Source organism: Corvus cornix, chromosome 1 (assembly GCF_000738735.6).
Source record: "Corvus cornix cornix isolate S_Up_H32 chromosome 1, ASM73873v5, whole genome shotgun sequence".
Classification (NCBI taxonomy): Eukaryota; Metazoa; Chordata; class Aves; order Passeriformes; family Corvidae; genus Corvus; species Corvus cornix.
This window is the reverse complement of record NC_046332.1, coordinates 55,293,981-55,310,407: the sequence shown is the minus strand read 5'-3', so window position 1 is coordinate 55,310,407 and position 16,427 is coordinate 55,293,981. Positions and strand designations below refer to the sequence as shown.

Genomic DNA, 16,427 nt, shown 5'->3' with positions numbered 1-16,427 from the left:
GCAGAGACAGCTCTGGATGAAGGCATTGTAAATGCCAAAATGTAAAAATAATTATTAAAAGAAAGCCAAGCAATATTAGTCTAGTTCTGTCCCTTAACCTTCTAACAAATCCAGAATGCTAATCACATCGAAACAGTTGTATTCTATTAATTCACTTCTGATGACAAATTTTTTAAAATTTGACATACACTTTGCAGTTAAAAAGATGGAGGGACAGAGACAGAGGATTTATATTTTTCTCCATAGGGAATGGAATGGAAGAGCATGATTCTGTATCTATCACTAGCATAGTCATATTATGAAAGAAATACAGCTGCTGCCTTTTTTAGGAGAAAGTGGCAAAGAGTTGGATGCCTTTTCCTCCTTTCCAGGAAAAATGTGTGTGAATACTGATGAGTACAGAGAATTGCTGTTAGTTCAAGTGCAGGTGAATGCACATGTGCTCTTGATGGGGGGCAGGTGAGCCCTTTTCAGTTGGGGTGAAGATATAACAGTCTGGTCTTCACCAGAATGAGGTCTGAGTAGCAGGTGAAATGGCTCTTGGCCTTTTAAATTCAGGGAATGAAGGTTTGATCATCAGTTTTATCAACACTGAGGATCTTTCTCAAGTCTGTATTACTGTACTGTAGTTTTGGCTACTGTGGAACACTATTTTGGCTCTAAAAATGTAAGTGGAATAGTATATCCTGAGTATCTGCACATATACAAGAAAGAGCACTTGATATTTTGAATTAGTGTTTGTTAGATATACATAAAGAACTTAAAAACTGGATTAAATTATTAAATATACATAAAATGTCTTGGTAAATTTAGGAATTAGAATTGACTTGGTTAGAACTCAATGTCATGAAACAGTGAATTAGAACTCTGTGTAGTGATAGAATTTGTCTGAGTCATCACAAAGCTAATAGATTTTATATCACATATGACAGTAAATTGGACAAAATTAAAAGGAATCTTTTCATTTGATTAAATAAGGTAATTTCTCTCCGTTTAAAATCCCCTCTTCACTTGAATGTGCCCTTCCCCATGTTAGCTGAATGTAGTGAACAGTCTGAAGAAGGAAATACATCCTTGACTTTCTAACCACGTTGCTTCTTGGCAAGAAATATATAATACATTTAAAACACATATTTTTGTGCCTGTTACCAGCAGAGCCCATATGTTAAACAGCCTTAGAAAGTGATGCCAAGAGATCTATATATAGTCTTTGGGCTTTGGTGGATACTGCTCATGTTTTATTTAAAGAAATTCCTTTTAAACTAATGATGATTTATTACTCACTTGCCCTGGTTATGCTCTGTTCCTTATCTCTTAGTGGGCTGCTTCTGAGTTCTGTGGAACTTAAAAATTGTTTTTACTTATTTTTTATCTGTGTCTGATCTGCAGTATAGGGTTACTGTTTTAAAGTGGAGGCTTCCTCAATTTGAGCTCTTTAGAACTTGAAAAAATATTTCCAAGTTATTTTTTAAAAAAGTTGTGTCTTGGTCTTCTGTAAGAATGCTGGAATTAAGAAAACTGGCTGCACAATAAGCATTGATACTTTTTTTCAGCTGCTGCTGGTTAGTAGTTGGATTTCTCATGTTTATTTTCTTTGGATTTGCTACTTGGTATCTGTCTGTATCCTGGTATGTGCAGCAGAGATATGACAGTAGTTTGCTTTGTACAATATTTTGAGACTGTTGTGTGGAGCATGAATATGCATCTTTTTATGCATCTTTGTAGCACACTGCTGGATTGGCAGTTGAAGAAATGCTTTGCAACTTGTGGAATTTTGATTTTTGTTTGGTTTCGTTTCACCTCAGTATTGCAAGTCCTGCTGAAATTACACAGGATAGTTTTTGCCACAGGTTTCCAGAGTTCAGTCATATATCTTTGCTTTCTGAAGCCTTAACATGTAGTCAGGAGCTAATTAAAATGATTTGTACTGGGTTGCCACTTTAAGTTACTGTTCATTGTTTTACTACAGGTTAATAATCATAAGAAAGAAAATGTTATATTTTAAGAAAACTTTAAAATATTCTAGGAGAGAGTAATTACTATGTTATTCTGATGAGCATAAAGTTTCTTCTGGGAATTGAGCCACAAATTACTATTTTTAATCTTGTGGACATCACAAAGGGTCATAACATTTGTCATCTTTAAGCTTATGAGTCTTGGAAAGAAGTGAACCATTGATAGTCCAGAAAAGTTTGCTGTATTTACCTGGGTTAATAGCATAGAACTGTAGAACAAGATGTACCAAGTAATCTTCAACTATAAATGTACTTTAAATTAATTGAGAAAATAACCATTTTGTCTGTAATTTATATATTTGTTTTTCAGTTGGAACAAAAGGCATCCATTTTAATGGCACATAAAACCACAGGCATGTTTAAATACTTGAAAATACTGTCTCAGTTGACTTTCCTGTATTCATTAGGAAGGGAAACATCTGTTCTTTGTGACAAATAGATTTGTTACAATGTTGTTAAACTGATACAATGCATTTTTTCCAGAGTGGTAAATTCTGCAGTATTGTTAGTCAATAATCAGGTATTTCTGATGTGCAAGTCTCTTCTTAATGATTGCCATTTGAAAATTTCAATTTTATCTGCGTAAAATACAACCCATGAAAATGAAGAAATTTTGCAGCTCTCAGAGTTTGTGAGTATACAGCAGAACATCACTGATGATTTTAATATTTTGTTTTGTTTTGTTGCAGTCGAAATCAGCTTTCTTCTTTGCCAGCTTGCCTGTGTGGTCTTCCTCTAAAAGTCTTAATTGCAAGTAACAATAAGCTAGGTTCCCTTCCAGAAGAGATAGGTCAGCTAAAACAGTTAATGGAATTGGTATGTTACTGATCTTTTTTTTCACTTTTTATTTTGATTTCTTTTGAGTTTAAATAGAAACAATAAAATTCACTTTTCACATATATTTGAACAAGTGCTTAATACTATAATGTAGTTTGCAAAACTTAAGTTTTTAACTTCTCAAGTGTGTTGGATAGTAACACAATACGAGTTTCTTTTATGTTCTTCAGGACTGTTTTAAACAACATCACTGCCCTCAGTTCATTCAAAACTCAAAGTTCCTCATCTTTACCAGTTTTGCTCACTGCCTGCCCTGGCTCCCTGTTTCACTGTGTAGAGTTCATAAGTTCTGGCATCAGGCTCTGCAAGGTTGTACCCCCCTGTAGCACCCTCCCCTCCTGCTTCCTTTCTGTGTTGTTACTATCTGCTTACCACACTGCATTCCATTTGTGATACTGGTTTTATCAATCTATTTTCATTTTATTTCACTACATTTATCATGCAACCTTCCTTTCCTGGAACACCCATCTAAACAGATCTACAAAATGGTTATACTCCTCTTGTTTTCAAAGCTGTCCACATGAATACTCTTTCTCCAAGCAGTAGATCATTTGGAAGATATTGTCTAGTCAATGACAGTCTGAAAAAGCAAAACTTATTTGGTACTATAGCTTAAAATTAATTTAATTGCACATGTTTGTGGAAAATATATATAAGAGAATGCTTCCTTTTCTCTCCCTTTATCTTCCTTTACTATGTGTTGTGAGCTGAGACTCTGAATTCTTTATGACGTAAGACTTCTGTTTATTTCTATTTATTTTGACCTTTTGAGATACAAATTGACAAATAAACTAATTTTGACACTGCTAATTTATGCATAGTAAAACAACCAGATCTGAACTTCCTTCCCGCTGCTGGTACCTCCACTGACAGCATTTACCTTGCACATCTTTTCTGTACCCGAAAGGGCCTTGTTATCATATTCTTATTTTTATCGTAGTAGTTCCTCCGATAAATTATGTTACAGAAATTAATAACCTTGATTGAGGCCCCAGCCCTGCTATTGATTCTTCATAGGTGGTGGCAACTGTGGGGCTTTTTCCTTTTGATATTCTTGAACCAGCATCCTGTAGTCAGGCTTCTGTTATATATTACAACTGATGTAGTAGTTGATGGGGATGATGGGGGTAGTTACCTTTTCCTTTCTGGGTTATGACTGAGCTTAAAACTAGCAAGTTTATTTTGTTTGGTGAGCATTATTAATTTATCTTACCAAATATTTTAAATTTTTGTATGTATGTGATGGGTTTAGTGAGATTACACAGATGGTTCTGATTTAATTAATCTTAAAAATGTGCTAGTTTATAGCATTGTTTTTGTTGTGCTTAAAATAGATATATTAAAAGGTGGTGGTTCCAGTTTTATAAATAATTGAAGCTAAATTTAGTAAAAAATCGTAGTAAAATAACTAAAAGCTTGAAATCAATGCCGATTATACCTGAAATAGATTGGGTTTGTTTAGTTCAAGCATATAATGTGTTTAAATTCTGGAATAGTGGATTTTCATATTGCTTTCCAGTTACAGTATAGTTTCAGTGTTACTCTTTGTCATGAAGAAAAATTTCTGCTCTAAAAGTGTTTCATATGAGAGGCTCTAGCTGCATGTCACTTTGGTAGCCTAGAAGATACATGAGAACTGAAAAAGGTCTGATGCTTGTTCTTTGGGATTTAGAAGGCATCGGGGGCAGAGCTGAATGAAGAACAGGTTTTTGTTAAATTGAGCGTGAGTCTGTTCAGATGACCTGATTACACAGTTTGATGCCACCATGTGTGTTTGGTACATTTCTAGTGAAATGAGATGCACTATTTAACTGGAAATGACATAACTGTGATGTATTGGGAAAAGCAAATAGTGGTAGGATTGAGAGTAGGGATCTGTGTTGGCATGTATAATATAAAGCAGTTTAGATAATAAGGTGATCATTGTTCTAAAATGAGTAAAAGAAACAAACAAAAAACATGAAGTCATATTGCAGTTGTTGCACAAAAAATTCAGCTGTGTGAGAGCAATGCCAGCCTGAAGAGTATGGAATTCAAGCAGAAGCATCACCCAGCCCTCTGGCAGGGAATGCTGTTGTTTTGCTGTGTACACAGTGCTGGTGCTGGCCTGGGCCAGGGGGTCAATCCTGAGATGCCACCTGGCTCCATGCAGTTCTTGTATCAACAGGACATTTCTGAGCAACCTCAGGTTCCTCAAATGTTTCACAAGCCACATACAGTGAGAGCTGTGTGTACATAGCAAAGGATTCTTTTTACCTACCTTTTTACCTACCTTTTACCTACAAAATTTACCCCTATAGTCACTGTAGAACAATATAGGCATAATTTGGTGCAAATTAGACCAGATCTTTGCAATAGACTCTTGATTTTCCCCTCTGTCCTCCAAAATGGGGTAGGTAATGGTTTTTCTATTACATGTATGTGTTTCTATGAATTTCATACCTGTAGCAGCTATAGAATAATTTTGATATTACATGCAGAAAATTTTCAGGTATTCTTTTGAATTTAGGATTCTGACTGGTAACTTACTTTGGTGCTTATAACATAAATTTTTCTCCCTGCAGAACACATTGCCATTATTTGTAAAATTTGGCTGAGAAATTTACTTCTATTTGCAACTCTTTCATGCAATCATGCCTCTGCTGTCAGCCAGGAGAGTGCAAAATTAGTGTGAAGATAACCTGAAACTTACTTTCTACCAAGGAAAAGTAATTAGGCAGAGATGGCTCAATAATTGTACCCAAAACTATCAGATGTACAGTAAAATTCTGTTCTCCATCCTATCAGGCAGCATTGCACTTCTGCCTTCTTCAGGAAACAGCCCTCTCCATCTCTGGGCTGCTCCAATCTCATGTTGGAAGCCTTCAAATTTCTCACCTGGGATTTATGTCATTTATCCCAGTCATCTACTCAGAGACAGCAGCCTGACCATGCTGCCTGCTGTTTCCCAAAAGGGTCCATGTGCTCACATACTGTGTAACTTCTTTTTACTATTCAGTATGGCTTTTATGTCACAAGCTCTGACTGAACCCATGTGCTTTGTAGGAATAATGGCTCAGTCAGGAGTCCCAAGTTTAAAATTATGTAAGGAGGAAGTTTGCCTCAATTTGAATGGTTTGGATAAACTTCTGCATGTGTATGAATAAATATGTTAATATGGAGCTCGAGTACTATATTGTTTTTTCTGTTTATATTGCTGAACGTATATGCGGAATTTGATTGGTTTAAGGCAATTTAAACTTTACCGTAAACAAAGGGAAACAGATGATGATTTTGTTTTCATGCCACTGAGCTTAATGCCACAGAAATTAATGTTAAATTTAAATACACCTTATATTTCTCTGATTTTGACAAATTGACAGGACATGGCCTATCTCGTGAGAACAAAATATAATTAATACAAGAAGTCTGACCTCAGCAAATTCTAGTTCTCCATGGAACTTGAGTAGGTGTTTGCACTTCAGTTACGTGCAAATGTCCCTGAAGCTGAGTTCCAAATTGCTGGTTGCATAATTCCTTAAAAAATTACTAGCTTGGAAACCATAGGTGTTTGATTGATAGTATTACTTCCATTACTTCCAAAGTAATGGGAAAGTTTAACACTGTCACATACACATTCATGAAGCCTAATAATAGTCAAGAGAATAACTACAAATAATATTATAGGTCTTTGTTTTCCATGGCTATTCAAAGTAATAAAAAAAAGCAAATTGAACTACAATGTTTAGTAGGATAAAGGACACTTGTCTCTAGAGATCTCGTGAACGCTGACATACTGTCACAACAGATCAGTCTTGTTGAGGATGTTTTGAAAGGCTGTAAGTAGAAGTGGGCTTTGTTTTTGAGGTTACACACTGCCAGGTTTCTTTTTCTTTTTTTGGTGCTTCCTCTAGAATTCTCTGTCACTTTCCCTGACTTGTTCTGATGTGTATGCCTAAGTACACTTGGTCTAGAATTTCTTTGCCACAAGGTGACTTTAAATTCTGTGCTCTAGAAATCAAGTATCTAATTATGAAGTAATTTAAAGACTGTAAATTAAAAATAGGACAGTAAAGCTTTAAAAATAAATGATCTGGGAACAGTGCAATTAACCAAACTTTGGGCAAAAATCCACTCATTACCTGGCATTTTAAATTTCCTTGTCTAAGAGCTACAGTAATTTCCTGACTGTGTTTTGAGAAGGGAAGGAAGTCTCGGCAGCATTAAGATTCTATTACAAGAAGAAACTTGTTGGATACAGGGAGCAGCATTGCCTGATCACATTTCGCTTTTACTATCATTTTTTTGTTAACTAGATTTTAGGCTCAAAGATAGGGAGTTAATATAATGCTTTTGGCTGGCATTAAAGCAAGTATCTTCAAAGACATGACTTGGAAATCTGACTTACTTCTCAAACTTTTGTAGTCGAAGAGCTCCCAGATACTTTATAAATCCATTTGAAGCAGTTGAGACAGTAGGAGTATTCTGTTGGCTTTTCAGGAAAATTTGGTATTACGCCCTTTCAGCTTCCATACTGTGAAATATTGTTTCCCTCTTTTAATACAGAAATGAAAGCATAATTGGGACATTACTCAAATTTGCTGGTTGTCTGGGATGTAAGCAGAGGTTTCAATGTCCATTTGGCAGGAAAAATGATAGCTAGTATTTAACAGTTGTCTCATTGCAGACTGACTTAATCCAAGAAGTTGATCTTGCATACACATTCATAGCAGTTTCTTGTTAGAAATAGTTATGTAATGCTAAACAAGCTCTGTCCTATTTCATTATGACCTACTACGTGCTATGATGATCAAATACATGCCTTTACTGACCATCATTACAGAATGTTACCACTGTACTACTATTGTTATTAATATTATTTTGCTTAAAGATTCCATCTAGAAGAAGAACCTTTTTAAAAACTCAGATGCACACACCAGGATTTTTACATTTCATCCTAACATATTTGGTTATATAATCATGATACTGAATTCTTCATATGAAGAAAAGAACAAAAAAGTAGAACTTCTTAACTAAATAGTTTTGAATATTTCTATAGAAATTAAATTATCTTTTAAAATTAACTTGTTCTTCAAATAAGAATTTGGTCTGGTTTTAAATAATGTGCAAACATTTTCTCATGTTTTTTTTTGTTTGTTTTTTTTTTGTTGTTGTTTGTTTTTTTTTTGTTTTGTTTTTTTTTTTGTTTGTTTGTTTTTGTTTGGTTGGTTGGTTGGTTTTTGTTTTGTTTTGTTTTTTGTTTTTTGTATTGTGACTACCGGACATAGATTGTTGCATTTTTCCAGGTTAATAAAATGTTACAATGGTAATAGCAAATTAACTATGTTTGTATTATGGAACATGTAGGAGCTGGAAGTTCATTATTCTTTATAATAAACAGTTATTACTGTTTTACTGTAGGATGTCAGCTGTAATGAAATCACAGCTTTGCCACAGCAGATAGGCCAGCTGAAATCTTTAAAAGAACTGAATGTCAGAAGAAATTACCTCGAAGTTTTACCCCAAGGTAAAAGCAAACGAACAAAAAAATATCTTTATAGTAGCTCTTCCTATTATAATTTTGAAAGTACTTTTTAATCATATAAATAGCTACAATTAAAAAGTAGCTATTACCTTGTGTTTGAATTTATTCCATTTGAGTGTGCAGAATATAACATTCAATGGTATCCACTGAAGAACAGTGTGTCAGGTTTCTTCAATGTATCTTTATGATTCTAGGCAACTTTTAAGTTGAATAAGTGTCTGAATGCAGTATGGGAGCTGTCAGCTGAGTTTCAGGAAAAAAAAAAGTTGAAGTATTTGTTTTAAAATTTATTATTACTTCTATAACAATAACACTCTTTTATTTCCCAGTATAGAATGGAGTAAATATTGATCTTATTCCTCCCTGAGTTTGTATTTTTCCTGAATGCAAAAGAAGGGTTATTCAGAAATATTTTATTACTTTATGCCAAAAATAAAAACAGATATAACACCTTCTCTCCTTTTTATTACTTTTAGAACTAGTACAGCTTCCCTTGGTAAAGTTTGACTTTTCCTGCAATAAAGTGCTTGTGATTCCAATTTGTTTTAGAAAGATGGTGCAGTTACAAGTATTACTGCTTGAGAATAATCCTTTGCAATCTCCACCAGCACAAGTAAGTAACAGCTATAATTTAAATTGTGCCTAATATTGGATGGCTGCTAACACATTAGACTGTAAAATGTCACCTTCTGCAATTGCAGGCTTCTGAGTTTCATTTGTCACAGACATTAGTTGTTGATATCTAAATAAGACATAAAAAATATCCTGTGTTTTCAATATGAATTTGTACACCACTTAAGCCAACACATGTCTAGAAGGTGTCCATTCTGTTAGCTGTTTGTTATTTTTTTCATTTCTATCTGCATATGAAACTTAATGTTGGAATGTGTGTATAGTTTTGAAAAGGAGTAGTGATAAACTTCCTGGGAAATTTTTTTTCTGTTAAAAAGAATCCAGTTCTAGAAGGTCCTACAGTGATTTGCTATTAACTTAAAAAATATGCAGATGGTCTAAAACATAATCCATGTGAAATTTATTCCACTTTATAGTGTAAGCTTATAGATTGTGATACACAAAGAAATAAAATGCCTCTTTGGAACTGTAGGCCACTGAGTAATAATGATAAAGGAATGCAACCTGTGCTTGCTGCTTATGGACAATTTTGTTGTTGTTGACTTACTGAACAGTAAATTCAAACTGCACCTCTGAAAGCTACAATTGTTCTAGATCAACAGCTGTTGAAATACTTAAGACGTTTTATTATATTGGAGAAATGCTTTTCATAATCAATAGTGATACTGCCTTTAAAAAAAATACAAAGTAAATTGAAGTGTGCACTTAAAGAGAAAGAAAATTCTAAAATGAAATGAATTGCATCATAAGTATGTTTGGACACTACTAAAAATAATGTGACCAAGGATAGAAAGAGCACACTGGTTAATTAAATGTCATTATACACTAATTTTGAAAAATAATTAATTACTCGCTTTATAGTTAGTAATAGGCCATACTGTATATTTTAATGTAATTTTTTTGAGTTAGAAGCTCAGTTGGCTTTTTGTAAAGTAGAATACATTATTTTCTTGTTTTCGGTCTTAGTCTCTGAGGATATTTATACTGATACACACAAATAACTGAGTAGATAATAGAAGTACTTTGTAATTTAAAAAAAAGAGTAAAATCTATTTTCCTTTAAGTGAAATTTATAATATTAGTTGAATTTCAGGGAGGTTTAAACTAAGTGACACTTCGAATAAATTACTTTTTTCATTGTAGTTATAAACCTAATTTTTTCTTTGTCTGACAGATTTGTACAAAGGGTAAGGTGCATATATTCAAATATCTGACTGTACAAGCCTGTCAGATCAAAACAGCAGATTCACTGTACCTTAATGCCATAGAACCACAGCATTTGCCACAACCTGTGGAAGAGAGGTATGTATGAAAGTCTCACTTTGTTTTTTCATGTAACACTTATAAACAATGAAATAGTATTTATCTTTAGATTCCTCCATTTTGTTTCTCTAGATGCTATTTAGAGTGTACTTTTTTGCATAAAGATTTCATTTGCTTTGATTTAAGTTAAACAAATTTGCTTTTATTCTAATGAAATCCCTGTAAGAGTTTAGAAAATTAAAAATCAGTTCTGATTAAAGTTAGCAGCACATTAGTTAGGAGTTTAAAAATGAACCTTAGTTTAAATCTAACCTCTTCCTAGTGGACTCCTGGAATACATTGAAAACAATCAAATGGTAGTTACATTAAGTGTTGGATCTATCTATCTATCAACACATTAAATAAATTTTAATTTTGTCTGTTATTTTGTGATTTATATGTTTTATGATTTATATGTGATTTATATGTTTACACATTCGTGACATAGTAATCTTAATCTTTTTTAATTCATACAAAGTCATCTGCCAAACAAAGATAACTGCATGGATGTTGAGGTGCTTTTAAAATGAAGTGTGCTGATGTGTTAGCAAAATGAGGCCAAATCTTCTGTGTCTTGCATCAGACTCATAGGAAAGGTCATCTTGTACCATGGTTTAAGGACAGGAACCAGATACAAAGCAGCTTCTTTCTATGAGGATCTCCATAGCTGGTTGGAAATCAGCTTTTAGCCCAGTCTTTCTTTGCTAACATAGGGAGTGTAATATAACCAATCAGAGAAAGTATAATATCCTTGAAGAGAAGTACTCAATGAAAATGAAGTGTTGATATGAATAATAATAAAGATGTTACTGTTAAAACCCTGACAGGAAAACAACAAGAGCTGTTATGGAATCTCCCTTTCAGTCATCTCAGTAAGGTTTCAAATAAATTGTTTTCCTCCATGTACCTTTGGAGATCCCTTTGTGAATTTCTATCAGATAAATGGCAAAGGTGAGAAGAATCCAGGATGGAAGAGTAGGTTTTCCATTTGGGAAGCACCTACTGGTTTTCTGTTTTGTTCTTTTAGTATACAAGAAAATTGACAGGAATGTCATGTCCCGTCTGATATTTTGGTCATACTGAAGAATATAGGTTAGGGTAAGGGGATGGTACAGAGTAGATTTCCAAAGGCAGTTTCTACAAAACAATCCTCAGTGTTTACTGATAAAAGGTTATTTAAGATTAGGATTAATTAATCATATACCTTAGTCATGTGAAGGCTGATAAAGCTCCTTTCTTAAATTGCTGTGTCAATCTGATTTCAGTATCACAGTTTTCAGGAGAGCAAATAAAGGGATAATGTATATTTTTAAAAAAGTTAGGTGATGAGAATATTGCATCTAATAGTGCACTTTAAAATGAGTAGAGGTCATATTGGGTAATGAAACCAGAATAGAGAGCAGTTGCTGTTATTACAGTAATTTTCTTTAAAACCTAAATTCCAAAGTCTATTTTAAGGCATGAAAAGGAGGTTTCTGTGTTAATAATTACTTCAAGCCTCAGGGAGATATTAGTTCATTTTTAATGGATCAATGGTTGCAATTAAATCACTTGACTCCAGTTTGAGTTTTACTATTTTGGATGCTTCTTCCATGGCTAAATTGCTTCAGTTGGATTCCTGTGCTGCTTAGCTAGTAACTAAGCAGTTTTGCCTAGTGTATGGACAAAAGCAAGCTAATAGCAAATGATTTGTTGTTTCATTAATCATTAGGCTAACTAGCCATACAATCTGATCTATTTTATCATCACCAGATTGTAAATTTTTAGTATTTACTGTACTAGGCTATTTCACCTTCTATTATTAAGAATTGTTCAAAATTTGCTCAGGGTTAAGTGACACCAGGACAAAATTTGAACATAAAAACTATGATAACTTTTTAATGATTTTTAATTCTTTTTATTCACGTCTAGCATTGATGACATCTACCCAAGTAAAAAGGACTCAGATTCAGGTGTTGGTAGTGATAATGGTGATAAACGTTTGTCAGCAACAGAGGTGAGTTATCTGCATTTTGTGTCCAGCTCCTCTTCCAGCACTCATATTTTGACTGTGTTTTAAGTTGGGTAATAATATGAAAAGATTTTTAGACTTAAAAGCTGTGCAACCATATCCTTGACAAGAATTTCACACTAAGAAATGGCTAAAGCAAAGATAAAAGGAGCCTGTGATTTTTTTTGATTTTTTAAAAAATTTTTTTGTTTGTACACTGTCTGGCAATGAGACACTTGCTTCCAAATGGTTACAGACTTGCCAATAGTGAAAATTTTCTACAGTTTTCCAGGAGTTTGCATAATCTAGAGAATGAAAAACAGACCAGAATTCACATCTGCTGTTTTCAACAAAGTAAACATGTTAACAGGTTACAAGCTGATGACTTCTCACATATTTTTCTCTTTGCCTGATTACTCTTTCCTGTTTGGAATCAACAGTGCCCAGTCCCAGTATGTTCTGTGATTGGTTATGGCAGATTGCTAAAATGTAGAAACTTTAGAAACTTTGCAGATCTTAATGTGTTTAAATGTTCTGGCAGCTAGGCAATGCTGAAAATAAACCTTCAGATCCTTTCCTGAACTTTTCTGTCTGACTGAGCAAAGAGAAAGGATAGCTTTGTGGGACTAGTGTTGTCCTAAGCAGTTGGAACTGACTTTCACGGAGTTCTGGTTTTTTTTCTGAGGCACTGCTCAGCTGAACAGGGCACTAAATCTATATGGAGTTGAACTGAATACATAATGATAAATAACTAAATAATGAGCAGCATAAATCAGTGATGATGATCTTTCTGAAAAGTACAATAATGGGATTTGTGGTCTGACCTAATGGGAAATACCTCACAATAAAAGGATGACCTTCTTGCTACTTAAAATAATTTTGCACTGATTTTTTTTGTGTTTTTCTCTTCCTTTGAGGAAAAGGGATTCTGTTTCTTGTGGAATAAATGTATGAAGAATCAAGCTTAGGTACTGAATTTATAGTTACTGAAAAGCAAATTGAACATGAATCCACTTACACACTGATTGGTCTTTTAAATACAGTAGTACTTTAAAAAACCTCACGTGAATTTCCAAGTGTTTGGGCAAGTTTCTTGGTAGATGGAAGTGAAGCAGAATTGTTATGATTTCTAGCCAATTCTCTAATGGTTTTCCTCTAGGTGTGAGAGCATGCAGTCCGTTCAGAGACATTTACAAACTGTTTTGCCAGTCTTACACTTCCTGAAGCTCAGCTGGCTTGTTAATGAAACTGTTATTGCAGAATTTCCTCTTTAGCTATAAATATCACCATTAGTAAATAGATTATGTTACCTGTAATGAAAATACAGCAATTGAAATGCTGGAAAACATACTTTAAAGATTACCAACAGTGAACCAATACATTTTTAATAGCACAAAGCTTTTTTTATATGAGAACAATTTACTCATTCTATCCCCACCTGACTGCTGCTCTACTATTAAGGAGAACTAGATGCTGAGATCAGTAATCCAAAATGCATTTGGTAGTAAATTTACCACTCGCTTTCGTTCTGATGTGACCTTTAATACCTGTGTAAGATGTGGGAATTGTTCAAGAAATATTAGCATGATGCAAATACAGGTTCACATATGTTATTAATTACAGTCAGAAAGTTAGATACCAAACATTGGATAAACATTAAATGATCAGTCATAAAACAATCAGTAAAACATGTTTCTGGGCATTTTTTTTTTTTTGAGTACAAACTAGTCTGAAAGGTAGTGGCTATTGAGTTTCTACTCTTTTACAGGAAATGCTACAACATCATTTTTCCTGTGTGTAACTTCATAACATAAAAGAATCACTTGTTTGAACACTAATGTAGTCTTCAGGAAGCTTGCCAATTAACTTTGGATGAATACACATAGGAGGGAGTAGTTGATGAAATGAACTGTTTCTGTATCTCTCTCTGACTTTATAGGGTCATTACAGCATCAGTTTTCACAGCTAGAGCCATCTTGGGCATTTCAAGTGAAAGGTATTTTGTAGTGTTGCTGTAAAATTGATCACTGCAACTTAAAGCCAAATTCTGCCTTAAGGCAGTGTACCATGTACCTCATCTTTTAGGAAAAAATATAGCATTTTGATTAATTTTCCCACTTCCTTTGGCCTTATTTTTTCTTTTGTTAAAATTCATGAGAATGAGATTAGAATGGTGTGTCTGCTTTAATACCCATGTGAGTGATGCATTAGTACCAGCAGTAATGTATATGAAGAATCTTTCAAAGTGCGTCATCTGAATTCTTAGAATAACGTTAAGTAGTTTTGATTCTTATATGTCTATTATATTCTGTTGCTGTCTGAATAAAAAATAAAACTGTGGAAGAAGGAAGTTGGATACAGTATTTCACCTGTAAAGGAGCAATACTTTTGTATTATCCAAAGCTGCTTTGGATAGTTTTTGTTTCATAGTATACTGACAGGAAACACCTGGAAAATCAGTTGCAGAATTTTACAGACATAGCCTGTAAAAGGAATATTTTTTTGTTTCCAAATTGAATGGTCTGTTCCTTTTTTTATACCAGCACTCCAAAATATTTTCTTCAAAGTATGTGTTACTCCCCTAAGAAAAGTGTACCTGTTTAGGATCCAGAACTTCTAATAATGTGTGTAGGAACATATTACTGTGCTATTTTCAAAGGATAGTTGAAAAATTAACACAACATGAACTTTGATCTAGAATGATTAAATATAGTGCTTAAATGTCACATGAGATACAGCCTGAAAGAGAAGGAACTGTAACCTTGGTTGTCTGAATGAATTTATACTGTACCTGTCTTTTTTTTTCTTAAGCTGTTGGATTGTCGTTGCTTCAGATCTAAAAGAACAGTGGCTTTTGTGCTTAGAATACTTGAAGCATCATTTATTTTCTGTTTGAGCTACTAATTTGTTTTGTTTTAAAATACTATTAATTTAAAATTTCGAAATTTATTTTGGAAAGGCTTTATGAAGCCCCTGAACACTCTTCTGAAATTTTTCTCCTTAAGCAGAAGAATACAGCTAGTGAAGCCACAGAGTTAATAACATGTAGTTTGCTCATTAGAAAGAACATTCATCATGGTCCATGTTTACAACATGTTTTGAGTCCAACGTATTCTTGGAAAATAAGAATAACTGCATGTATATTTGACAGAGTTTTTAAGACCAACGTAGATTTGCTCCCTCTTTTATCACACACTTTAGCTTCAGGAGTTAGAAAAAAATACTTTCTACATGGAATATGAACATATAAAAGTAGGAAGAATGGCAAACTTCTACTAGAAGCTAGCTAGAATTAAATAACTGATTATATATAATACAGTCTCATTTCATTGCAGATCTTTTTTGTTACACTGGTCTGAACTGATAAAATGGGGAATATAATTTCCTTAAAAATATATATTCTTCAAGGATATGAAACAAACTACTATATATGTATTATAGCAGTTATAATTACAGAATACATTTATGGAAAATGTATGCACAGAGTAGCAAGTTACAGAAACACAGAGCATTTAAAGAATAAGCAACACCCATGGGTTTGCTGGCGAACACATTTGCAAAGTTCTGAGACTGCTGTAATGGTAAGTTCTCTATCTTAGGAGAACAAGAATAAAAACTTGGCCTCTTCTGCAAACTGTGGTTTTGCTCTAGTTCACCTCAGGAGAGAGCGTGAGCAGGTCCCACTTGAGCAGGTCACTGCTGGCCCTACAAAGAAACAGAGCCGTAGTGGCCTGGGACAGAAGTGTGTCAGTGCTTCCTTGTGCAGCTGCTATCTGTAAAGTCATAGATGGGATAGGTTTGTAGATACAAGTAATGTGTTTAGTGTACCAGCTAATACAGCTGAACAAAATGGGAGAGCTTTTAAGTCAGAAAAGGCTAGTGTACTTCAGAGTTTATGCTTTTTTTTTTTTCAGCTCAGTCAGTTAATATAATTAAAGATGTTGCCTTGGTCTACAAAGTTTGTCTTGATTGCTCTAGGCATTCAGTTCAGAAGCTTCATGGTAAAGCAGGGAAGAATAGTCTTGGAGGGAAAGAAAAAAAGGACTGTGATGTGAGGCCAAGTGTTTCTACAGACTTTGGTGGCTACAAGGAGCCCCTGTTTTCAGCTGCCCCAGGGAAGCACAAG

The 16,427-nt window shown here is 34.0% G+C and overlaps 1 protein-coding gene across 1 annotated transcript in view; it reads left to right on the top strand.

Annotated features, from left to right (window-relative positions):
* The window catches only part of LRCH1 (leucine rich repeats and calponin homology domain containing 1), a 118,888-nt gene that overhangs the window by 55,645 nt on the left and 46,816 nt on the right, over positions 1–16,427 (top strand). The window contains 5 exon segments of the mRNA XM_039567696.1: positions 2,705–2,831; positions 8,253–8,358; positions 8,853–8,989; positions 10,184–10,311; positions 12,223–12,307. Of these exon segments, the coding sequence (XP_039423630.1) occupies positions 2,705–2,831; positions 8,253–8,358; positions 8,853–8,989; positions 10,184–10,311; positions 12,223–12,307 (583 nt within the window).